Consider the following 24,600-nt stretch of genomic DNA (forward strand, 5'->3'; position numbering starts at 1 on the left):
CACACACACACACACACACACACACACACACACACACACACACACACACACACACACACACACACACACACCACACCACACACCCCCACACACCCACCCCACACACATACACACACACACCCCCACACCCACCACCCCCACCACCCACCCCCACACACACACACACACACACACACACACACACACATCACACACACACACACACACACACACACAACCACCCACACACACAAACACCCAACCACACACACACACACCCCACACACACCCCCCACACACACCACACACACACACACACAACACACACACACACACACACACACCCCACACACACACACACACATACCCCACACACACACACCACACATACACACACACAAAGACTCATATACATAACTTTTTTTATTCATTTTATATCCATATTAATGCCCCCTATCTCCTCCTCCCACAGCTTCTCCTCCCATTCTCCTCTGAGAGGGTAGGGTTCCCCTACACCCTGATACCTCATGTTCTACACTGTCATTGGATGTATTGTTTGTTTGGTTGTTTTTTGTGTTTTTATACAGGGTCTCACTATGCAGCTCTGGCTTGCATGGAACCGGCTATGTAGACTGGGCTGTCCCTAAAAACCAGGCTGCTTCTGCCTCCTGAGATGCCAGGATTCTAGCTTTTTTTTTTTTTTTTAAGATTTATTTATTTATTATATACAAGTACACTGTCCCTGTCTTCGGACACACTAGAAGAGGGCATCAGATCTCACTACAGATAGTTGTGAGCCACCATGTGGTTGCTGGGATTTGAACTCAGGACCTCTGGAAGAGCAGTCATTGCTCTTAACCGCTGAGCCATCTCTCCAGCACAGGATTCTAATTCTAACTTTCTTTCTTTTTTTTTTTTTTAATTCTTTTTTTCGGAGCTGGGGACCGAACCCAGGGCCTTGTGCTTCCTAGGCAAGCGCTCTACCACTAAGCTAAATCCCCAACCCCATAATTCTAACTTTCTTAAAAATTGGTTCTTGTTTATTTATTTGGATTTTTTTTCTTTTTGAGTCAGGGTCTCTCTGTGTAGCCTTGGCTGTCCTGAAAACTCACTCTGTAGACCAGGCTAGCCTCCAACCTGGAGATCTGCCTGCCTCTGCCTCTCAATTGCTGGGATTAAAGGCGTGTACTAACACTGCATAGTTGGTTTTAAATTCCCCTTTTTTATTTATGAGGGTGACCTCCTGTAGAGGCCAGGAGCAACTCCCCCAACCTGTTAGCAAACTCAAGGCCAGCCTGTGTCACATGAGACCCTGTCTCAAAAGACAAAAGAAAGTGTAGCTGGTTAAACTGCCACACAGTGTTTCTATCTTTAGAGTTTTATTCATGTATTCACCTGTGTCTGTTCGATGCTTATCATCGGGCCTGGTTTTGACCTGTTCCAGTGTGTGCGTCATTAACCGTTACCATGCCATCAAGCTCAGAGCTCAACCCTGTTGGTCTTGGAGTGCTGTCGCCCACACACCTTCCTCTTCAGTGGTGCGTGTGCAGTCAGCAGGTTGTCTAGGGCCCTGTTCTTACTGGGTGTCCACGCTGAAGCGCTGGAGGTGATGTATGTCTTACTGAGGCATCTGGGGAGACTGATCACGAGTTGTGCCTCAGTTTCAGAGCCGACAAAATGGGAAACTGATGGACTGAAATAGCTCTGACGAGGCCCCCTTAAAGATTTATTTATTTATTATATATGAGTACACTGTAGCTGTCTTCAGATACACCAGAAGAGGGCATCAGATCTCTTTACAGATGGTTGTGAGTCACCATGTGGTTGCTGGGAATTGAACTCAGAACCTCTGGAAGAGCAGTCGGGTGCTCTTAACCACTGAGCCATCTCTCCAGCCCACGAGGTCCCCTTAGAGTGAGGATGGTACCCTCCCTAACCAATGAGCGACAGTGTCTGTCATCCAACAGATCAGACCAAGCGTGTTCTGGAAACTTGGGATTGGCACTAGCTTCTGTGGGGTGAGCACAGAAAGTGGGACAGGCCAACAGCAAGAGAAAGCAGGCCTCAGGGTTTCCCAGACCCTGTGTCTGGTCCTACTTGAGGCTACTCTTCTAGCTCCTGCATTCCGTGACATTCTGAAGCCTACCATGTATGGTTGAGCTGGCTGGCTAGTCCATGTTATTAACAAAAGGTTCCCTTGTGTTGACAGTTGTGTCTCTATGCCTCTTCTCTTTTTAGGTGGTAGCCTCCCCCACCTGTGGTTACAACAAAAGGTGGAACTGGTAGCACCCCCAATGCCTCCTTTCACCCTCTGAAGAAGCTGCCACTCTCCATCCTGGTGCTGTGGGTTTAGATCAGAAATGTCCCCTAAAGGCCAAGTATTGATGGCCCTGACACAGTCTGGGCTGCTGTGGGGAAATGGATCCTTAAGAAGTGGAGCCTTGTAGAAGGAAACCTCTGCTGCCTGGCTGCAGTAGGCACAAACCTCCTCAGGATATGCTCCCCACCATGATGCCTTGCTACAGGCCAAGAGGCAACAGGGCCAAGTATGGATTGAAACCCCCAGAGGCATGAGTCAAGCATCTCTCTTACAGATTACTCCCCATGTATTTCATCACACGGATAGAAAGCTGGCTAACATGCTCCGTACTTACTAGCCAAGTGACTGTACTCTGGCTACTACTGAGTTTGTGCCCAGAGGGAAACTTAGAGATGGTCTAGCAATGGAAACAGCACTGAGTCAGCCTGGATGCTCAGACTAGTCATTAGAGATTTCAAAGGTGCTGTCGAGTCAGAAAGAGGCTCGTATCCACAGACCGGCCTTGTGGGGCTGTCAATGGTCTCCAGAGAGGTAGGATGGATGAAGATGTAAAGTTAAAACATGTCATCTACACAGGCAGGAAAGAGATGCTTCCCATAGGTAGAGGAAGCTGTTAGCTGGGTCCTAGAAGGGAATTCCATCCAAGCATTTAGAGTAAGCTGGAATACTGACCAAGAATAAAATACAATAAATGTCTACAGACAAGTGATAAAAGGCAGGCTGGACCACCTGGTGATAGGCAGACAGCTTCTATTAAGAGATGGGGTTCACCTTGAGCGACCTTAAGTGAAACAGAGCTGAAGACGGTTGTCACATGCCTGTTTACAAAGTCCATGTGATATGATGGAACAACCTCAAAGGTGGAAACGTAGCAAGGACTTTGAATCTAAAATAAACAACAAACAGGTACAACTGAAGCGCTGGTGTTTGACTTGTCCCCAACATGACCAACTGTCACAAATGAGCAAAAGAGGCTGCCACGGATTGGTTTTGTGGTTTTAGTCTAAAATGCGTGACTAAGTCAGGCACGTGATTTTAATTTGGGCCGTGGGAGGGGATCAGCTAGTCAAACAGCATTAGATTGCTCACAGGAATTGATTTATGATATTTATAACAGTTTCAGTTGTTTTGTGCTCAGCAAGATGTCTCAGGAGTCTAATATCCCGGGGAAAACCATTAAAACTTGTAATTATGGTTTAAAGTGTTCAGAGGAGTTTAATGAGGTTTGCCAGTGGGGTTGTTTTGGGGGAGGAACTAAATCAGTTAAGATGAACAAATGATTAAAAAAAAAAACCCACAAGATGTGTACGATGGCCTTAAATGCCTGTTTTAATAAGGGGAGAAGCTAACTCAGTGGTGGAGTACTTGTCTGATTCACACAAGGCCCTGGGATCCATGCTCAGCACTGAAAGAGAACCTTTATCCTCAATAGACTAAAACCTAATTTGTGGGATAACTTGGTGGGGGTGGGGGGCACACTTTTGTTCAAACGACTTATGAGATTGTTAAAAATAAACACTTAAGAAGAACCATCCACCAGGTAAAGCTCTTGCCATCAAGTTTGGTAATCTGAGTTTGATCCCTGGAACCCACATGGTGGAAGGAAGCCAACTCCAAGTCATCCTGTGACCTTCTGAGTCACAGGATGTACACACATGACCCCTACCCCAGGTAAACAAATGCTTAAAAAAATATTTTTTAAGCACTGCTAAGGACATAGACTAACCACACCTTCAGAAACTGGAGCATCAAAATGCCTATACTCTGGGTCTGAAAACCCTGACCGCCTATATGTACCTTTAGCTAATTTGCATATAAATAGCTAAGAACAAGTTTGTCTGCCAGCTCAAGGTTTAGAAACCAGGATCAGCCTACTTCTGTGACTTTCTCCACATAGAGATACTCATTATCTTCCGATCTTCCCATTGTTCCATGGTAAACACAGAAATTTCCCAAGGCAAGTGCCAATCCCTCACCTAGTATCCTCAGTAGCCCAGGGGCCAATTTCCTAGGTTGAGAGCCCCAGAATGTCCCCTGAACCAATCCCTACAAGGTTTCACCACAGACTTCTCTAGCTCAGCCCAGAAAGTTCTGATGGCTGGTTCTCTTTCCCATGTAGGTCCCAGGGATCAAACTCAAGACCTCAGGCTTTGCCGCAGGGGCCTATCCACTGGCCTACTTGTAAGTGATTCTTCCAACGACACAGAATCTTTAAAGTGAGATTGGCCACAGCCAGCACACGTATGGACTAGTGTTCTCCACACGCCACCATCATGTTTATAATAGCAGCACTTAATGAATGAGAGTGTGGCAGAGAGCCAGCCACCATTTTTTAGGAGGCCCAGCCACGGATTTTAAAACCGACTCCAGGGGCTGGAGAGATAGCTCAGTGGTTAAGAACACTGACTGCTCTTCCAGAGGTCCTGAGTTCAAATCCCAGCAACCACATCTGTAATGGGGTCTGATGCCCTCTTTCTTCTGGTGCATCTCAAAACAGCTACACTGTACTCATATAAATAAAAATTAATAAAAAAATTAAAAGGCTAAGACATCTGGAAAAGGTTTAAAAAGAAAAAACTGACTCCTGGCAGAACTCCCAAACACATCTATATAACTACCTGAGAAGTTATTTTAACCATGATCATGCTTGCACTGCTCTGAAGCCTCGGGACTTCTGACAACAGGCTCCTAGCACCACCACCACCACATCGTCTATATCTTAGACAATAAATGATAAGTTGGAGCTTATCATCACGTATGTTTGGATATGGGGGGAGTGCTGGCAATCAATCTGCACTATCAATGACCAACAGCTACTATCCGAGGTACATTTTGGGGATTTTAGGGATTAAATTCACTTCTGGAAATCAACGAAAGGAAAATGGGCCTGGCGTATGCTCATTGTATATCCTGCCACCAAGCCTCCCTCTATGGGAAAGAATTGTATAGCCTGACACAATTTAAGCTGTCCCCTGCAGCAAAAACAAAATGGTTGGGGTCACAGAGAAGTCGCAGATGCTACAGGAAACAAAGTTGGGGCTTTTTACCAGGGGAGCCTCATGTACTCGTGACCTTTCAACCCCCAGTACACTGAGGAGACCATCTTTTCCTCTTCAAAATAAAGAAGAAAGACTAACCATACCAGGCTCGAAATCTAGAGGCGGGGAGATACGGGTACCACACAACATTCTTGACACAACCCAGCCCCCATTTCTGGAAATCAGCAAAAGGAACAAGCAAAGTAATCTCGTGGGAGTGTTGTTTTAATACAGTCTGTGCCAAGCAACATCATAATCTCCAAGTTTCTCCTATCTTTAATAGGCAATATTCAGAATTTAAAAAAAAACCAATAACAACACTGCAGTCATAAAACAGGCCAGCGACACTTTTGAGGAGACTTAAAAATGAAAAGCCATGAATTATCTTCTTTGAAAAGCAGCCATTTCAAAAGGTTTTCTTTAATATCATAAAATATTCTCATGGACAAGTGAGCGAGCAAACACACATGCACCAGTGTGCCTCTGACAAGAGTACCCACCTACCCCACCCCCAAGTGGACATGAAATTAGAGAAATGAACACAGCAGATGGAACAGGTAGAAGGAAAAAAATTCAGTAAAAAGAATGGAATATAACTTTGTGCTTGGTTATTTTCCTATGTCACAACAAAAACATTTCGGTGCAAATAGTTAATTTTTCCTCTTTTCCATTTAAGACTGGTGGAGAAAAAAATACTTTTTTTCTATAATAAAATATGTAGTTTTTTTTTTTCTTTTTAAACTTTTTTTTAAATGTAACTTTTTTTTTCCTTTTTTTGCAGAAAATAATTTTGTAAACTGTCACTTTGCGGGCAGGGAGGCTCGGTGCCGCCTGGGTCGGAGCTCTGTCCCCTTGGTGGCTGAGCTGAAACCAAACGCAGACAGCCATACTGGGCAGAGGAGGAGCAGGGTGGGGCGCACGCGCAGAAGGCCAGGGTGGGGGGGAGGCAGGGGTGGGTTAGAGGTCACTCTCGCCGTACAGCGCCGTGGAGAAGGACATGTAGTCTAGAGCACCCGGCACGGAGTCGGGGCCCGCGTAGGGGGCCATTCTCGCGATGCAGTACTCGGCTTGGTCAGGTGGCAGCTCGCGGCGCAGCTCATCCCCGGTGATGTAATTCTGCGGAGAAAGCATGGTCAGGGTCGCAAAGCTCGGCAGTGGCCGGAAAGCAACATGGCAGTGCCGCAACAATTAGGTCGTAAACTTGCCAGTCATGTTCAGCAACGCGGCACTGGCGCGATTAGGTCATAAGCTTGCCAGTAAGGTTAGGTACCTGTGTTTTTCCTCTCCTAGCTCTACTTGATCCGTATAATACATGCATGCATACATAGAACACAGACATCTATACGTATGTACATATATATTTTAAGTGCATATTACATATTTACAAATTATATGTCAGATGTATTTGTTATAAACATGTTATGTTTTTCATTTTAGTATCTACTTCAACTTCCTTCCAATCCTATTTTACTCGGACTCTTTTCATTCATCCTACTGGTATATTGTAACTACGTGCTGGCTCAGTGTCAACAGGTTGGTTGGTGGGACAAGTATATTCCCAGGAATCTTTCCACGTCCACACAACTGGCTTCTCTAGAGACCTCCCACCGTGTCTAATTGTGAGAGTAAATTGAATGTCTATTTTAGGCGTCACATCTACCGGCCATGCCACACATCTCACCCAGTCTGGGCCTCTGGGTTTCTTTTCCTTCCCCCACTGGGTAAGTCAACATGGAAGTGGCTGTTTTTAGGAGCTGAAGAATCTAGGGCAGTGGTTCTAACCTGAGGGTCGAATGACCTTTTCACAGTGGTTGCATATCAGATATTTACATTACAATTCATAACAGAAGCAAAATTGCAGTTATGAAGTAGCAAGGAAATAATTTTATGGTTGGAGTGTCACCACAATGTGAGGAACTGTATTGAAGGGTCACAGCGTTAAGTCACAGTTCTAGGACTCGCCAAAGACTTTATACCTCCAAGCTCTTCAACCAGGAGACCCTTGGGACCCAGTGTGAGGAAGAAATGGGGCTGCCTTCTGTTCACTGCAAAAGTCAGGGTGACCACTTCCTCTTTCTGAGCTTTTTACAAATTTATTCATCTCAACTAGATGGCTTCTTAGGATCCTACATACTCCGGCGACTCTACATTCGCCTCCCCTTCAACACACGTGCTTTTGCTGACTTGCTGGGTTCCTTGCAAAACCTATACCATGTCCTAATGGGCAGAGACGCACAACAAGGCCAATGGGACCCTGAGAGGAATGACTGAGATGCTCATATCCTAGCCCCGTGGTCCAAATGGTGCCTGAACCACAGGAGACCCACCTTATCTCCAGCCAGGATCTTGAAGGAAGCCATGACCTGATCCGCTGTATCTGTGTCAGCCGTCTCTCGGGACATGAAGTCGATGAAGGCCTGGAACGTCACTACCCCCAAGCGGTTGGGGTCTACAATGCTCATGATCCGGGCAAATTCTGCCTCTCCCTAGAGGAAACAGCCAACGCACACCTGTCACCCTAGTGGCCTACTGGGTGCTCAGGTGTACGTCCAGCCCTAAGTAGCCTATGGTTGGAACAGGAGGGCACAACAGACCTCTGATCTGGCTTGGGTTGCCCGGGGGTATGAACGTGACTCAAAGGTTGGGATTCTCAGGATTTCCCACCTCCCAACCCCCTGCAGTGCCCTTGGTTTCCTTTATAGGAAATGATGGCAGTATTAATTATAATGACAATAAAATCAACAATGGCTAACACCCACACAACACGTATTATATGCCATCTACTATTCTAAATTCATCTTGTCATCGCAACTGAATACAATCATAGTGTTCCATCGCATGGGAAATCTGAGGCCCACACAGGCTAAGTGACTTGCCCAAGGTCACACAGCTAGTAGGCAGGGAGCTGGGATTAAGGCTCAGGCAGTTTGGCTCCAACATTTGCTGTTTCCCTAACACTGTGCCAGACGTGTGCACAGTACTTGAAATCACTTTATTTAACTCTTACAACCACTTCATGAGGCTTCCTCACTTCATCTGAGACCACAAGAACTGGATGGCAATGTGATTTACTGAGTATACTTCTGGTCTAGCCTTTAACCCTGCTGGGCATCCCATGGGCTCCGTACTCGGTTCAATGGACACCCTTCTGTCCAGCTAAGGTCCTATCCTGCTCAGAAAGCCGGATACAGAGGGGACAGAACAAGACTAGAGAGAGGCCTGGGCCAAGAGTGGTCTGGATGGAGCTGTTATCTGGGCAGAAGTATAAACTTCCATTCTCATATGGGACAAAGCAGAATTATCACTCCATAAGCCTTGGGGTTGTCTGTCCATAGCTGGTGTCCACTGTGGGGGTGAAAAAACCCTTTTTCCACAGTATGTACCATAAGATAAACTGGTCAGAGACCATGAGGAGGAGGCCAAGCTTCCCAGCCACACCCTGATGCCACGGGTGGGCTATTTTTCAGGTGCCACTTTCCCCAAGGATGGCGATGAGACTCCCCCTGAGGAGGGCAGTTCTAACCTAAGAGCCTTCGTCCACCATTTCTAAGACTTAGCTTCTCCAGTCAGGTGGCTGCCTCCAGGCCAGGGCAAGAGAAAGCCTGGCAGGTGGAGGATGGGGTTTACATTACCATGTTGTAACCCATGGAGATAAGGCAGGCGCGGAAATCATCCGTGTCCATCATGCCCGTCTTCTTCTGTGGGCAGTGGTGCCAAGACACAGGAGGGACAGACAGGTGGGAAGAGGAGGGCCCAGGCAGAGGCCAGGAGGACAGCAGAAAGAGGAAGGGCCCGGTTTATGGTGTGAAGATTAGGAGGAGCCGAAGAATGTAGGAGGAACATGTCGAAGGAGGTCAGAGCAAAGAAATGCAGAAGTCCAGTCCACAGGTGAGATGTGACGAGGGAGAGGAGGCGGATACCCAAGCAGGTTCCCAGGAAAGATAGCCGAAGTCAGAGTCAGAAGTCAGAGGAACCCGACAGGGGGCAGGCAGGGAGAGCAGGAGAGGACGAGCCCCGTGGCCCACAGGAAGGGAGACAGGGAGAATTCAGACAGAAGAGAGAAGAAAAAAAGGAGAAATGAGTTATTTCTCGCCCCAGAGGCCACCCTTGAGCGTGCTCCATGCAGGAGGCGAGTACCTGGGGGTCGTTGCCAATATCATAACCCAAGCTGATGAGGCAGGCTTTGAACTCTTCGGGACCCAACGTGCCGGAGTGATCCTGGGGCCGTGGTGCGCCAGGCAGCGAGCCATGCGGTGCCAGGGAAGAGGAGACCGTGAGGGGGGTGGGGAGGTGGGCCATGCCTGGGTGGAAGGTGGTGTGGGGGGGAGACACAGGGACAAAGGCATGCGGATGGAGAGGGTGGAGGGGAAGGGTGGGGGAGAGGGGAAATAAAAGTGCACACAGTTAGACACACAGACAAGGTTCCAGAGGGGCGCCCTGTCCCTGGCACACACAGTCCTGCTTAGGAAAGCAGGGCTGGAGGGGGGAACATGATGAGCCACAAGGGTGAGAAGCTCCCAGAAGTGCCCCAGGTTACCTGATGTCTCCCAGAACCCTCCCCCCACACCTCGCCAGGTCCCTGGAGGGCAGTGAAGCAGGCAGGGTGGTGGAGAGCACCTGACCTCATGCCCAACCTCCCTTGTGGCTGTCCCCAAGCTCAGAGCACTGGGAATGTGCAGCCTACTGACAAGGCAGCCTGTCCTGAAGCTGATATGAGAATCCAGGAGAGTGGACTCTAATGTCCCCAATAGCGGGTCCCAAAGGCAGCCTGGGTAGGGGCAGAGTCTCTTTTTGTCCCTTTGTCCCAAGGCAGAGGTAAGGGACAGTCCCCATAGCCACAGGCACAGGGCTTTACTTGTGGCTCCAGCAGCCTCGTTTCCAGGGGTTGATTTCTCTCACAGGAGACACAGAGTGGAGAATGAAGAGGAGCTTCCTCTTCTCACCCACAACATTAGCATTCTCTCTAGGAATGCCGTGAAGGTTTACGGGGCAAAGTGGGATTTCCAAGGTCAGCTCAGAAAGCCTGGCTCTGTGGGGTATACTGAGTCAGGGCAGGCTGTTATCAGTTTCTTCCTCTCTCTCCTCCTCACCTACCCAAGGAGCAGGCTCATGCCCTGGGTGATGCCCTCCAGGGCTCTGGGTCGGGGGTTGGAGGTCACTCTAGGTGAGCAAGGATTGGGGCTCTCACCCGGTCAAAGTGGTTGAAGGAGGCCCGGAATTCGTTCATCTGTTCCTGGCTGATGCCTTTGGCATCCCGGGTCAAGATCTGGTTTTCCACTTCATTGATGGTCCTGGCAATGGTGGTGAGCAGCTGCTCCCAGCCCACACGGATGTGCTAGGGGCAAGCAATGAGCCCATCAGAAAGGAACGGCAGGCCTGGGCTCCAGGCTGTCCAACTAACGATTCCTCCTCCCAACTCAAAAATGGTGGTTAAGAGCATTTGTTGCTCTTCCAGAGGACCCAGGCTCACGACCATCTATAATTCTAATTCCAGGCCTTCTTGAACACCAGGAACAGACGCAGTGCACAGACACTCACTCAGGCAAAATACTCATAGCCATAAAATAAAAGACCAAAACAGTTAACTTGATCTTCTATCTGGAGTTATTGTATCAGCATCAGGAGGGACACAGCACACTCTACCAGGATGGCAGGCCTGCAAGAGGCTGGAAGGAACAGGCCTTTGCCCGAAGAGCAAAAGACCCAGATTTGCTATTGAACTCTGCTGGTGAAGGAAGGTAGATCTTGTGGTGGGAAAAGCGAAAAAGAAAAAACAACAACAAAAGAAACCAAAACAGAATGCCCCTGGTGGCACTACATAATGGCCTTCTGGTCAACGACAAGCCAAATACACCATGGTGGTCTCCGTGACTGCATAGTTAGTTATACTGCAGCCGGTGAAAACACACTCTGATATTTGAACAACGAGGAGACCACTTAACAAGGCAAACCTCAGAACATACCCTGTGGTTAAGGGATGAAGAGCTAACATCATTTAGGAAGCAGGTATCTAAGCCAGTGAGATCTTGAGCCTACTAGCATCAGAATCACTGGGGAGTGCTTGTTAAAAATTAAGGTTCATTAAGTTCCAGCTAGGGACCGGATGTGTACCCTTGCAACAAGTTCTCAGGCATCCAGAAGGTACTTGCAGACTGAAAGTGCAGAGTTTCAGGGGTAGAGAGCACACTCCTCCTATAGCCTGATTCAGTGGAAGATGCTACCCCAAGGAGGATAGGGAGAGCCCCAGGCTTCCTTCCAGAGACACAGGGCCAGGCCTATTTACCTCCATTGTGTAGTTGGTGTGCTTATTATCGAAGATAAGTGCCTCCTGGATGAGCTGGTGGTCGCCCTCCAGCTGGTCAATCTTTGGCTTATAATTGACGATGCTCTTTTCATACTGCCGCAGGTGGCTGAGTTGGTCCTCCAGGGTACCGTGCATCTCAATGGAGATCCTCCCAATCTCCTGCTCATCAGAAAAAGATGCATAACACCTTACTCTGCACTCGCGGGGCAGAGACCTGTCCCTATGGTCACTTCTCCTAGCCCTAAAGAGGTTAGCACTGGCAACACTTAGCAGGAACAGATATTTAGCACGGTGATCCTTGGTAGGGAGGCTGCATCCTCTAATTATACCCAACCATCTTCCATCTATCTCATGCTGAGCCCTCATACTTCTCAATTCACCTGATGTGCCTCCTCTACAACCCTGTTGCTTTGCCTCCTAGAAAGGTTGTCCAGTCCCTACTGAACCCCATTCATCTCCAGGAGCCAGGCCTAATGTACACTTCTGCCAGCCACTCACTCATGTAAATGGTTCTTGGTGAAAGCAAGTTCATTCAGTTCAGTCCTGTTAAAACATACCAAGCATTTACAAGTAGAGTCTTGGGGATGCATGCACATGAGTGTGTGTGTGTGCATGTGTGCTTGAGTGCACATATGTGTGTAAACTTGACTCGGACTCCACACACAAGATGTTCAGTGATCACACCCTGGTCATGCTCCTTCCTTGATTGATCCTTTCCATCCTACAAAATATTCTATACTTGTTGAGAGGCTCCATTCTCTTTCTGAAAAGAATCAGACCCACTGCCTAGAGAGCAGTCATAGAGACAAGACAGCCCAGAGGGCCTGAACTGACTATGTTGCTCTTCCTATGGGACTTTCATAGGTAGCTCCTTTATAGCATCCTACTTTGCTCCAACAGAGACAGGGACCAAACCATCGTCATCCCCTGCAACTGAATAATCATGGGTTTGGACCTCGAGACGTCATGGTCCTTCCTAGTAAGCAGGTGACTGGGCTGGCTGCAATGGTGCTAAGTAGGAAGAGAAAACATTCCCAGCCTGCTTCTCATGACAAAACTCACCTCCATCTTGGTCTGGATCCAGGGTCCAATGACATTGGCTTGTGCCCCAAACTGCTTGCGTAACCTCTCGTTGTGCTGCTGCCTTGAGTGCTCCTCTGTTAGAGCCTGGTCCCTCCGGGGCACCAGCTGCCGTACCTGGGGTGGGAACAATGGGGGACTCTGTGGGTGGGCCAGACACCTCTCAGGTGAGAAAGTGGGGGCCCCACTGAGGAAAAGGGGCAAGTCAGAACACAGCAAGAGTAAAGATGTCAACTTGGACTAGAAATTCATTCACTGATAAAGAAATGAAAGCCAACGAGATAAAGATAAAAATCCCGCCCTTAAGAAATGTACGATGGCTCAGCCTAGGCCCGTCCGCCCTTCAACTCACATGGTCCCATTTGCCATTGATCTCCTGAGGTGTGATGGTTGTATAGGGGTTGGTGCCTGCCATGTTGACATGATAGGTCTGGACAATCTTGGACACTTCATTGTGGATGCCCAGGATGGCCAGGCGCTCCTTGTCTGCATCCGGGAGGGTAGCCTTGAACTGCTCATGGGCTGTGGTCAGTCCCTGGATAGACAATGGCATGATGAGTACTGATACTCAGGGGGAGTCAGGGCTCTCCTCAGACGCAGTAAACAAAGCGAGTCCAAGAGGTAGGAAAGAAAGAGTTGAAGAGCCCTGAAAGCCAAGTTCCACACCTAGCAAAGACCTGGAGACATCAAATCAAGTTCTTAAGGCAGAGAACCAGCAAGGCAGGATAGCTAGAGAAAAGCAAGGGCAGAGCCCGCAGGACAACAGCTGTAGCCTGAGGGCTGGTGACTCAACAGTCACTGTTGGGGGATGTTCGATACCATAGCAGTCATATGGGGGTGGGGCAAGCCCTGTTCCCCAGGTAACTCTTCCAATACTAGTTCCTTCCACTTCCTGCAAATTCCCCTTTTCTTCCTCTACCTTGAGAATGCTAGGATTAAAGACATGCACCCACATACTCATTTTATGCAGTGGTTGGAATAGAACTCAGGGCTTCATGTGTGCTAGACAAGCATACTACCAACTGAGCTATATCCTTAGCCCCTGCAAACATTTGGATCTAATGTTCTATAATTACACAAGAAATTGGGGAAGATGGAGCCAATGGGAGCTCTAAGATTAATGTTAAAAGTCAAGATTTGGGATATGATATATAATAAAGTCTACATTTTTGTGTATACAAAAGGTACAAAGAACACATAGAGAAATGCATTTGTCTGTATACACGCAGACTCTGTTTATATATTACTTACCCCTGAAAAGGGGAGTGGGGGCCAGAGAGGGCTATGGGAAGACAACCTTGCATTAGTATCCCTTTATCTTTAGGATATTATACTATGTGCACATATTACCTTGTCAAAATAATCTAAGTGCTAGACTGGGTATGGTGACATACTCCTTTAGTCCCAGCACTTGGGCAGTGGAGACAGGAGGATCTCTGTGAGTTTGAGGCCAGCATGGTCTAGTGAGTCCCAGACTAACCAGGAGTACACAGTGAGTACAAAGACCCTGTAGGGGTAGGAGGTTGGAGAGATGACTCAGCAGTTAAGAGCACTTGCTGCTTTTACAGAGGACCAGGGTTCAGTTCCTGGTATACATGTGACCATCACCAACCACCTGTAACTCTAGTTCCAGGGGAATCTGGGCAATATATGCAAGTGGTGTACCTACATGCATTCAGGCAAAACACCAGGATATACAACATAAAAATAAATCATAAAAAAGTCATGTGATCTCACATGCCAATACTATTAATCTATGGAACCCTTAGGCTATTGTTCCTCAATTTATACTAAAAAGGACCAGCCTCTTGGGGTTGCCCACCTGGATCTCCTCAATGGTATGTACGATGAAGGTGTCTTGAAGGTCCTCCATGGCCCCCTCCATCCAGTTGTTGAAGGGTGCAGCCCTCTTGGCGTACTCCAAGTATAGCTGGTCGATGGTCTCCAGCAGCTTCTCTGTTCGCTGGGAGTATCAAGTGGGGCAGAATGTTTAACAGAGTGACACCCAGAGTCAGCACCCCACCCTCCCACCCCGACCCAAGCATCTTGGTCTAGGAGCACTGGACTGGATGAGGCAGAAGGAACCAGTTCTTGAGTGGGTCTGAGTCGTGGTTGTCAATTGACAGGACATCTCCCATTGGAATCAACTTGTCCTGGCCCTAAGAGGGTCTGGTTTACAGAATAGGACAGCTCTCAAAAGGCTAGAGCTAGGCTGACAAGTTCACTGAGCTGCAAGATGAGTTAACGTTGAGACAGGAGGAGGGTCTCTGTAGTGAGAATTCTGGTTTCTTTAAAAAGACAGAAATGTTATGGGAATATGTATCTGTTTTAATCCCTGGTATGGGACACGGGGCTGCTCTAGATTGTCCACAGCAGCTGATAATGATTTGCTTCGTGCTCTAGCAGGGGCATGATTTTGCCAGCTGCAGAGAGTTTCTGCAAGTGTATGACATTTGAAATTCTGGGGACTCTTGACAGGGCATATAAATGCTAGGGCCCCAAGAGGCATTGTAGGTCGGTGATTGTTGTGGTTTGTTAAATAGTTGTGTACAAAGAAGAAACAGTAAGAAGTTCAAAACAGTGAAGATCAAACTTGCTCCAAGGAGCTCAACGCTCCTAATCAGCAGGAAATAGACTATCAATAACAGTATCCCTTTCCCTTCTATCCCCTTTTCTCTCCTAATTAGTGTTAGGGAGTAGAAAGGGTAGAAGAAGAGGGGTGGAGGAGGGTGGAAGAAAGAAGAACCCACAAAGTAGCAACAGATCTCCACTTGCACACTCTAATCAAAGAGAGTCATTCCAACAGGTCAGAGCAAGGGATGGTTCAGAGAATCATGGGAATTCATAAAGCAAAGAACTGAGGAAGAGGGTCCTACCTCTAAAGCTTCCCTCCGCTTCTGAGTCAGGGCCCCTAGATTGTCCCACTGGTCACAGATCTTTTGGCATCGAGCGTTGACACTTGGTGAGTCGTAATAGTCCAGCTCGCTGTGGAATGAGAGGAGACAAGGAGTCAAGTGACAGTGACACAGACTGAGGGGTTTAAGGGGGTACTGCTGTTCCTGTTCTTGGGAATGTTGGGAACACTAATGGTGCTGATGGAAATGAAAGTGCCCTCCTCCACACACCATCCAGCACCCTCCCATTCCTGCCTCTTTGGCATTTAAGAAACGGGAAGCAGGGAAGGTGGCCGCTCCCCTCCAACAGTCCCTGCCCCAACCAAAGTTGATGGTAACTCTAATGACTGATGACAGGAAGCTGCTGAGGCCCAAGGGAAAAGCTCAGGGCCACAGACCAGGGCTTGGGAGCTGGGCCATGGTGACTCATGCCTGTAATCTCCACAGTCTCCTAAGAGACTGAGACAGGAGGATTGCCACATATTTGAGGCTACCCTGAGCTACACATTGAGTTCTAGGCCAGCCTAGGCTACAGAATTTGAACCCGGTTTCAAGAGAAAAACAAAAACAAAATCTGAGCTGGCAAGAAAGGGCACCATGTGCAAGCCTGAAGACCTGAGTTCAAGCCCTGGAGCCCACAGTAAAAACAGAGGAGGAACCAACTCCTTCAAGTTGTCCTCTGACCACCATTGCACCATGGCGAGCATATGCCCGCGTGCACACACACTCTCTCTCTCACACAATTTAAAAACAAGACAAAAAAATATAAAAATGCGGTAGCAAACGCTATGCAAACCCTAAAAAACAAAAGGCAAAATCAAATAAAATAGGCTGTGAGCACCCTCTGGTCTTGCCCTGGTGATAGGTGAGATAACCAAATGTCTGCACAAGAATGGAATGGTTGGAGCTCTCTCCCACCAGGAAGGGGCCTTGCCTTCTGTATTGCCTCCTTTCCCACGTGGGCACAACTCTCCTCACCCCCACGCCGAGCACCACCTGTCTGTACAGTCCCTTATTTCCCACCCTCATCTACAACAGCTGAGAAAGCAGATCTCAGACGCATGCTGGGGCACCAAAGGGAGAGAGGTCAGAGCAGGCGTACTTAAGCTCCTGGGCAATGGCCGCAATCTGCTCCACGCGGTCCTGGTGGGCAGCCAGGTCACTCTCAAAGGCCTCGTGCTTCTTGAGTAGGGCCTTGATCTCGGACAAGGTGGCCGTCTCATAATCCTTCTGCCGCAGCATGGCTTCTTTGCCTGGGGCCGGGGGGTGGGAGGGAGAGACATGGATGAGCAGGAGCTCGGCAAGCATGTTTGGTCTAGTCCCAGCTCTGCTTGTCAGGGTATTTCTCATGGAGGTGCTTGCTGTGTAGCACTGTACAGAGAGTGGACGTGCAGCCCGAATATCCAACTGTGGGGAGGGACTGGAAAGACCACTACCTCAAGGGAGGGTTTCCAGGCCATTTAAACTAGTTGTGTATGCAGGTTACACAGGTATGTGTAGAAACACATGAAGCAGACATTCGCTTCCTAACCTCAGGAAACACAGCAATATATGCTATGTGGGATAACCAGGAAAAACCAAAGCGAAACAAGCCAAGCACTTCATCAGTACCCAGGTTTCGAATGTCCCTGTCCCTGTTACTATGGATGAGTCCTGAGAGCCCAGCAGGAATCCCCTTCCTAGACATTCTCAGTGCAGTCAGAGATCTGCACTCTCTGCTCCACACATCCATGGGGTTAGAGCCTTCTCGGACCATCGGTCATGTCCCAGCCTAGGGCAAAGGCAGCTCTTGTAGTTTTGAACCTGTTCTCAGAAGAGGAAGGCAGGGATGAAAAATAACCTCTCTAAAAACCTTCCGAGCTGCCTCAGGAAGGACCTTCTCAGGACAGGGGCAAACTTGCTTACATGTAACATCCGCTATGCTGGGCCACCACAGGATGTCTGTACCTTCTTGGTCTGTGAGGTTAAGCTATGCACAACAGTAAAGCATTTCTGTCTCTCTTCTGGTATTGAATTCCCCCCCCATTCCCTTTAAAATTGTAACTCAGTGACTTTAAGATTTAATTTACAAATAAACCCATTTATCTATTCCTATATAAATTATGTTTTCTGCCTTCAAACTACTTAGTAGCACACGTTATCAGAATTACTACTTTGGCTTCATGGTCTTCCTGGATACAGTGGTCCTTCAAGATCTGTAGGGGACTCATTTCAGGACCCTTAAGGATATCCCAAGATGCTCAAATCCCTTATATAAGACGGCACAGTATATGCATATAATCTCCATATATTCTTCCCTATACTTTAAACCACTCAGGTTGCTTAGTATAAATGCTATCCAGCTAGCTGCTCACCCATATTCTTCAGGGAATTATGACGAGAAAGCATAAGCGCAACCCGGACATAATTCCTTTCTGTTCTTAGTACTTTGCTTCAAAGCTGGTTGAATCCTGAGACACAGAACTCATGGATATGAATATTTTCTTGGCCAGACTCCTTCAACAGAGCTTCTCACTGCTCTGTGGGGCACCACACCCAACCCCACCCCAGCTTGACCCATGGCAGATACCCCTGTGTGCTTCCATGGCTAGGGTTAACTCCTTAGTCTCAAGAAATGAATTCCTGTTGGGTGTGGTGGTGTGGACCTTTAATCCCAGCACTAGGGGGCAGAGGCAGTTGGATCTCTGAGTTCCAGGACAGCCTGGTCTCCACTCTGAGTTCTAGGTCAGCCAAGGCTACATGATGAAACTGTTTCAAATGAAAACAAAAATAAAGTAAAACAAAATATACAAATGGGTGAGTCAGGCCCAGCGATCGCCACCATGCCTGTCCACTCTGTACTTAATTATATGGGGTACTTAATAATATAATTATATTAATTATATTATATGTACTAAATGTGCCACTTAGCTGGTTGTTTTCTTACCGACCCAGGACACTCACATTTGGCTATAGACTGTGATCCTCCCTGTTCACTCCCAGCCCAAGGCCAAAGGGACATGACCTGGGGCTGAATAAAGAAGTCTTACAGCACCCAGTGACCACTGGCTCTGCCTCTGGGGCTCCAGCCAATGTGGCTAGCAAAGTGCAGGAAAATGGGTGGGAGCCATTCCACTCTCTACACCATGGCTCTCCACCTTAACGCTGCGACCCTTTAGTATAGTCCCTCATGCTGTGGTGAACCCCAACCGTAAAGTTATGAATCATAAATCATCTGCATTTTCTTATGGTCTTAGGTAACCCCAGTGAAAAGGACAGTTGACCCCCAAAGGGGTCCAGACCCATGGGTTGAGAACTGCTCTAACCAAAACCAGCTTCTGAAGAAAAGCCCCATCCTGCCTGACTGTCTCTATTCAGTTAACCCTCAGCATCACTAAGCAGACACCAGATACCAGCCTGGGTGACTACATGGGAGGGACATTAACATCTACATGTCAGAGATTTGGAAACAGGCAAACTGACCATGCTTCTCAGGGACAGTGTGTCAGCAGGACTGAGAGCCACACTGAAGGACTTGGGAAAACCAGTGGCGGTGATCCGAACAAGGCAAGAGTAGTGCTCTCACAAACTGCTCTCAGCGATCCTCAGCCTGCCTGCGATCTCACCATTTAGCCCTTACAGACCCACGAGGTTGGAACTACTAATGTCCCTACTTTACAAACACAGAAAACAAAGCAACCAGAGGTTAATGAACTTGTCTAATGCCAGAGAACTCTGAAGGGACAGATAAGATGCCACGAACAAAAGCAAAAGGAAAGGAGTTACAGCTGGTGGCTGGCTGGGTGGGCGTCGGAGGCGGGAGCTGGCTCTGCCTCACCGTCTGTCCAGGCTTCATGGATGGAGGCCTTCTGCCGGAACTTCTCTGCCAGGTGGTCCAACCTCTCTAGCCTCCGGATCTCATTCAGCAACCACTCCTCGTAGCCCTTCTCTGCCTGTTCCAGGCAGCCCCAGGCATTGTTGATATCCTGCAGAGATGGGAAGCACAGGCTCAGAGAACCCGGAGGGGCTGCAGCCTTCCAGGAAGAGATGCTTCCAGATCTTAGCACCCGTGCACACCACAGTCAACTGCTCCACACCCATTCTATCACCTAATTAGTGTTTCCCCGACTCTTGGATAGGAAAGGAATTTGAGTCCACATAGGCCATCCAGCCATGGAACCCCCCTTGCACAGATCAGCTTCCAACAGGATCCTGGCTAGTCTCAGAGGCCCAAGAACAAGCCAGAGGACCAGACCAATTAAGAATGAAGCAATCTGGGGTTGGGGATTTAGCTCAGTGGTAGAGCGCTTGCCTAGCAAGTGCAAGGCCCTGGGTTTGGTCCTCAGCTCCGGAAAAAAAAAAAAAAAAAAAGAATGAAGCAATCTGACACACAAGATCCAAGATATGCATCGTCCTATTACGCTAAGGATCCCAGATTCTGGACTTTAGGCTCTGGAGAGCAGCTTGGATGAGAGAGTCAGCCACGATCATGAGAAGAAAGAAATGCATATACCCTCTGTATAAGGTACCCAGCCGGAACAGCTAGGGCAGAGCCAGTGTGAGCACCATCTTCCTGGGCAGGCGGCAGGCGGCAGGCATTTGCCCCACATCGGAGGCACTCCTTTTATTTCTCAAGAGTACCTGTTAACTCACAGTGACTTTAACAACCCTAAAGCAACTGACTAAGCCCTGAGCTTTAAGGGACTGGTATTCCAAACTGCCTGTATGACACACACACAGGCCTATTTCCTCTATGCAAGACCACCTTGCTCCCACCTTCTCCCACTTGGCCTGGCCTCTCTGGCCCTGCTCAGTGTGTCTGGGTTTGGTTTGCTCGGTTTTTGTTGTTATTGTTACTCATTGTCTGAAGGGATAAAAGGTTCCACCTTGATGAGTTTGTCCTGTATTCTCCAGGCTCAAAAGCCCTGGGGAAGGATAAAGGGGAAGGAAGGGATGGTAAAAACACAAAAGAGGACATAATGGAGGGGCACTCCTGATACAGAAGATTGATTTTGATTGCAATATTAGGGTTTTGTTTTTGTTTTCCAGATAGGGTCTGGCTTATACAACCCGGGCTGGTCTCAAGCTTGCTGTAATCCTCCTGCCTCAGACTCCCAAGAGCTGGAATTAAAAACATGTGTCACACTCAACTCCTTATAGGTGTTTTTGTTTGAAAGAATCTTATATAAAACATGCATGGAGAGTTACTTAAAACTATATTTATACATAACGATTAAAACTGGACTTAATAGCACAGGCCTGAAATCCTAGCTACTTGGAATACCAAGGCAGGAGAATCCTAAGTCAAGGTCTTCATGGGCTACACTGGAAAGTCTTTGGCCAGCCTAAGGAGTTGCAAGACCCGACCTATCTCCCAGAAAAAAATAAAGAAGGGGCTAGCACTTGTATCAGAGCACTTGCCTAACATTCATGAGGACATGGGTTCAGTGCCTAGGATCACTACTATAATAATAATGATAATTAATAATAATAATGTAAATAAATAAATTAATTAAAAATCTTTTCAAATTAAAACAAAATTTATAGTAGGTAATAAGATCATAAACAACTTCTACTTCTTAATATTTTACTTATTAGCATATTAGAACCATACTACGAAAATTAAATTTTATTTAAGATAACAAAAGTGGGTTTGTTTTTGCTGTTGTTATTTATTTTGAAAGTAGTCAAGGTTATTATGAAATTAAAAATTAGCATTACTGTTCGGTTCAGTACGACCAGATACTCTGTTTAAAAGTTTATTTTTTAAGGTGTAGGGGTGTTTGGAATGCTCGGGGCTTGAGACGGACAAACTGGGCAGTCCGGGGGAGAAGGTGGCTGTCCCTTTGTGCCTGGGCGCACGCCTGAGTGATAAAGTGTAAGAAACATGGTTGGTAGGTAGAAGAAAGCCCACCTCCAAGCAGCTGGGGGAGAGAGGCGGCCAGGCAGGCCCCAGACTTGCGGCCAGCACTCACCGAGACCATCCTGCCCTCGGAGGGCATGAAGGCCGGCCGGTTGCTGAGCCGGAGCTTGGTCTGCAGGGTGTTGAAGTTGATCTCCAACTGGCACTTCTCCTGCACCTTGGGCGGCTTGTGCAGGCGTCGGTAGTCTCGGAAGTCCTCCAGCTTCTGCTGCATGGCCTGCATGGTGTTCTCGGGCACCCGATTCTCCAGCCATGGGATGGTGCGGCGGATCCACTCTAACAGCTGAGGTGGCAAGGCAGAGGAAAGAAGGGCACCAGGGTAAGGATGTGCAAGGGCCAGTTTGCCTTTTTTCCACAGGCCCTCCCCTCCCAGGAAGAGGGCTGGCAAAAAGTCTCTCCTGATGGCACACTCCCTTCAACCAACTACCTACGAAGACCTCACCATGCCATGTAGGAAGGCTTCTGCGTACTTCCTCCAAGTTGACCAGGATATGGTTAACTCAGAGCCCACATCCCTCATCTTCTCTGCCCCGACACAGGAAGAACCAAAGAACCATGGGCTGCTTTAAAAGCAGGGAGACCTGAGGTTAAGTCTGGCCAGGCCTCAATTTCCTCATCTTCACCAAGCAGGAGTGTAACAGAACGGGAACCTCTGGCCCCAGAGGAAGAGGCTAGGTTCTGGGACAGCCTAGATTTCTATCCTGGAGCCATGGTGAGGGTGAGGAAGAAGATGCGGGATTACTAGGGTGGATGACAGGAAGCAGGTGGAACACCTGCACGTTGCCAGGCATGACCCACAAAGTGACTCACAGGAATAATCATAGAAATACTACATGGTCAAGTGCTACGATCACCCCCTCACTGTAGAGGAGGTCCCCAAGGCTCTGCCAGGTCACGCAGCTTGCTGCAGTGACTGGCCGGAGTAGTGAAGCAGGGATTAAGGCCGAGGCAATTGGCTCTCCTCACTCAGCTGGAGGGCAAAGCCACTGAAGGCCAGGGGAAAAGTTCAAAGGGCTGAAGTCTGTAAGGAGGAAGCAAGCAGCACCTTAACCAAACAGCAGGTCAGCTGATTAACTCCTTCCCATCCTGTCCCCTGCTGGCCTGACTACTGAGTACTAAGTACTGCTGAGTACCAAGCCTGAGACAGTACTCAGCCCTCCCTGGCACATGTCTTCTAAGTACCTGGCACAGCCCTGTACTATCTAGTTCAGGCAAGCCTTCCCAAGGGGCAGTTTATCAGGCTGCAAATGCCTCTGAGGTCTAAAGGGCTCAACTCCCATTCAGTAAGTGAAGGAAAGCAAGAGGCAGAGAGGTGAAGGCATTTCCCAGGCCCACTGTAGCCTGGAGACCATCTCCCCTGACTTCACTTCTGCGCTCCCGGAGGCCCAGAACCAAGCGGCCCTATGCTAACGGTGGTTGACTGGATCATGCACTACACCAGCCTGGGACTGTGTGGGCAGAATGACAATACAAGTACAGATCCTGGGGGCTTCACTCTCTCAGGGTATAATACAGGGCCTTGCTGGGGCCAGGCTAGAAGAACAAACACGGGGGTACCCACATCACTGGCCAGCTTCTCATAGTCTTCCATAAGCTGTTCATTCTCTTGATTGACGGCCAACACTTTGCAGATGCGATTGGCTGCTGTTTCCGCCTGGTGACGAGACAGAGAAAGTCATGACCAGCCTGTCCCCAGCAGCAGGGGTACATGGACACACCTGTGCCAACAAACCCCTTCCACTCTGCCACTCCATGCGGTTGGAAAGAAGCCCCAGAGGCTCTGAGTCACATTCCCACCCTCCCCCAACCCCCACTGTCTTCTGCATCAGCACCTCTTTGCCAGCCCTGGACAAGGGCTGATTTCCATCATGCATGCTGGGAAAAAATTAATCAAGTAACCAAGGCATTCAAATATCTCAGGCCAGGTGGAGAGAGGAAGAAATTCATGCCCAGCCTGGAATTCCAGGCATCACAGGCCTTGGGAATCTTGAGCTGGATTTGATGGGATTTTGAAGATGTGAGGAGAAAGTGCTGGCTGACAATGAGGTCTCTTAGGGTCCCTGAAGATTCTCGAAGGCTCCTGGTTCAAACTCCTTTAGAGAAAACCTAAGGTCGTGGCAGTGCACGGAGGATAAGATGTAAGGGTCAACCCAGCACTAGGGGCAAGCCTAGGAAACCCAGCACAAATACTGATGACTCAGCTAAGATCACACGGTGGACCAGAGATCATCCTCAGCATCCAGAAGAATGAGGGATGGAAAGGTAGCCAGCCACAAGGCCTAGCCCCACGGAGACTCTGGTGGCTGGAAAAGATGCTCTTATCCAACACCAGCAGGGGCCCCGGGCTCCAAATCTACTTCAATTAAGTGGTTGGGGGTTTTGTTTGTTGAGACAACATCTTGCATGTAGCCTTGGCTATCCTGGAACTCAACTCTTGTAGACCAGGCTGGCCCTGAATTCATGGAGATCTGCCTGCCTCTACCTCCCGAGTGCTGGGTGTATATGTACTCACTGCCACCCCTGGCCCACTTGAGTGGTTCTGAAGTTGAGCTGTGTTTCTATACATGTGCCAACTCTACACTTTGATTCTGAAGCTCTTTTGGGACCACGGGGTAGAAAGGAGATGGTTTAGAGAGGACAATGCCTATGAAAAAGTAGATATGAACCCAGAGACCCTGGGACAGGTAACCTACAGAGGACACCTGGTGTAAGAGAAAAGGCGGCAAAACCTAAATCTGGTTAATGAACAGAAAGACCTTCTGTTACCACAAAATGAGACCGAGCGTGAAGAACTTCCCGAGAACCGGAAGGAAAGTCTATGACATGTGGCTTTTTCCAAGAAAAATTTCAAAGAGGAAAAGGCAACCAAACCCATGCCTGTGGGTAAGTGTGCTGGGACACACAGGGGATGGGGACAGAGCAAAAGTGTCCTAAAGCTCGCTCAAGGGAGATGTCAAGAGACTATCCTATGGTGTGTGGGTATTGGAACAGCTGGGGCTCCACGAGGAGAACATGGGAGTGGGCAGAGGGGATCTAAGAGTCGTCTGGATAGAGACTCTGGGACTCCTGACTGCCATGAAAGC

The 24,600-nt window shown here is 48.4% G+C and overlaps 1 protein-coding gene across 3 annotated transcripts in view; it reads right to left on the reverse strand.

Annotated features, from left to right (window-relative positions):
• Positions 1–5,544: 5,544 nt before the first annotated feature.
• Actn1 (actinin alpha 1) overlaps positions 5,545–24,600 on the reverse strand; it is a 94,426-nt gene continuing 75,370 nt past the window's right edge. The window contains exons 9-22 of one of the 3 annotated variants that reach the window (XM_032908024.1): positions 23,079–23,171; positions 21,570–21,800; positions 19,433–19,580; positions 16,718–16,868; positions 15,598–15,706; positions 14,544–14,684; positions 13,074–13,256; positions 12,704–12,838; positions 11,621–11,800; positions 10,526–10,672; positions 9,475–9,555; positions 8,970–9,035; positions 7,665–7,823; positions 5,545–6,453 (exon numbers count right to left, since the gene is read on the reverse strand). In XM_032908024.1, coding sequence (XP_032763915.1) covers positions 6,295–6,453; positions 7,665–7,823; positions 8,970–9,035; positions 9,475–9,555; positions 10,526–10,672; positions 11,621–11,800; positions 12,704–12,838; positions 13,074–13,256; positions 14,544–14,684; positions 15,598–15,706; positions 16,718–16,868; positions 19,433–19,580; positions 21,570–21,800; positions 23,079–23,171 — 1,983 coding nt within the window. In that variant the 3' untranslated portion in view covers positions 5,545–6,294. The remainder of the gene's footprint in view (positions 6,454–7,664; positions 7,824–8,969; positions 9,036–9,474; positions 9,556–10,525; positions 10,673–11,620; positions 11,801–12,703; positions 12,839–13,073; positions 13,257–14,543; positions 14,685–15,597; positions 15,707–16,717; positions 16,869–19,432; positions 19,581–21,569; positions 21,801–23,078; positions 23,172–24,600) is intronic. The other 2 variants (XM_032908026.1, XM_032908025.1) reach the window with 2 other exon arrangements.

This window comes from Rattus rattus, chromosome 7 (assembly GCF_011064425.1).
Source record: "Rattus rattus isolate New Zealand chromosome 7, Rrattus_CSIRO_v1, whole genome shotgun sequence".
NCBI lineage: Eukaryota > Metazoa > Chordata > Mammalia > Rodentia > Muridae > Rattus > Rattus rattus.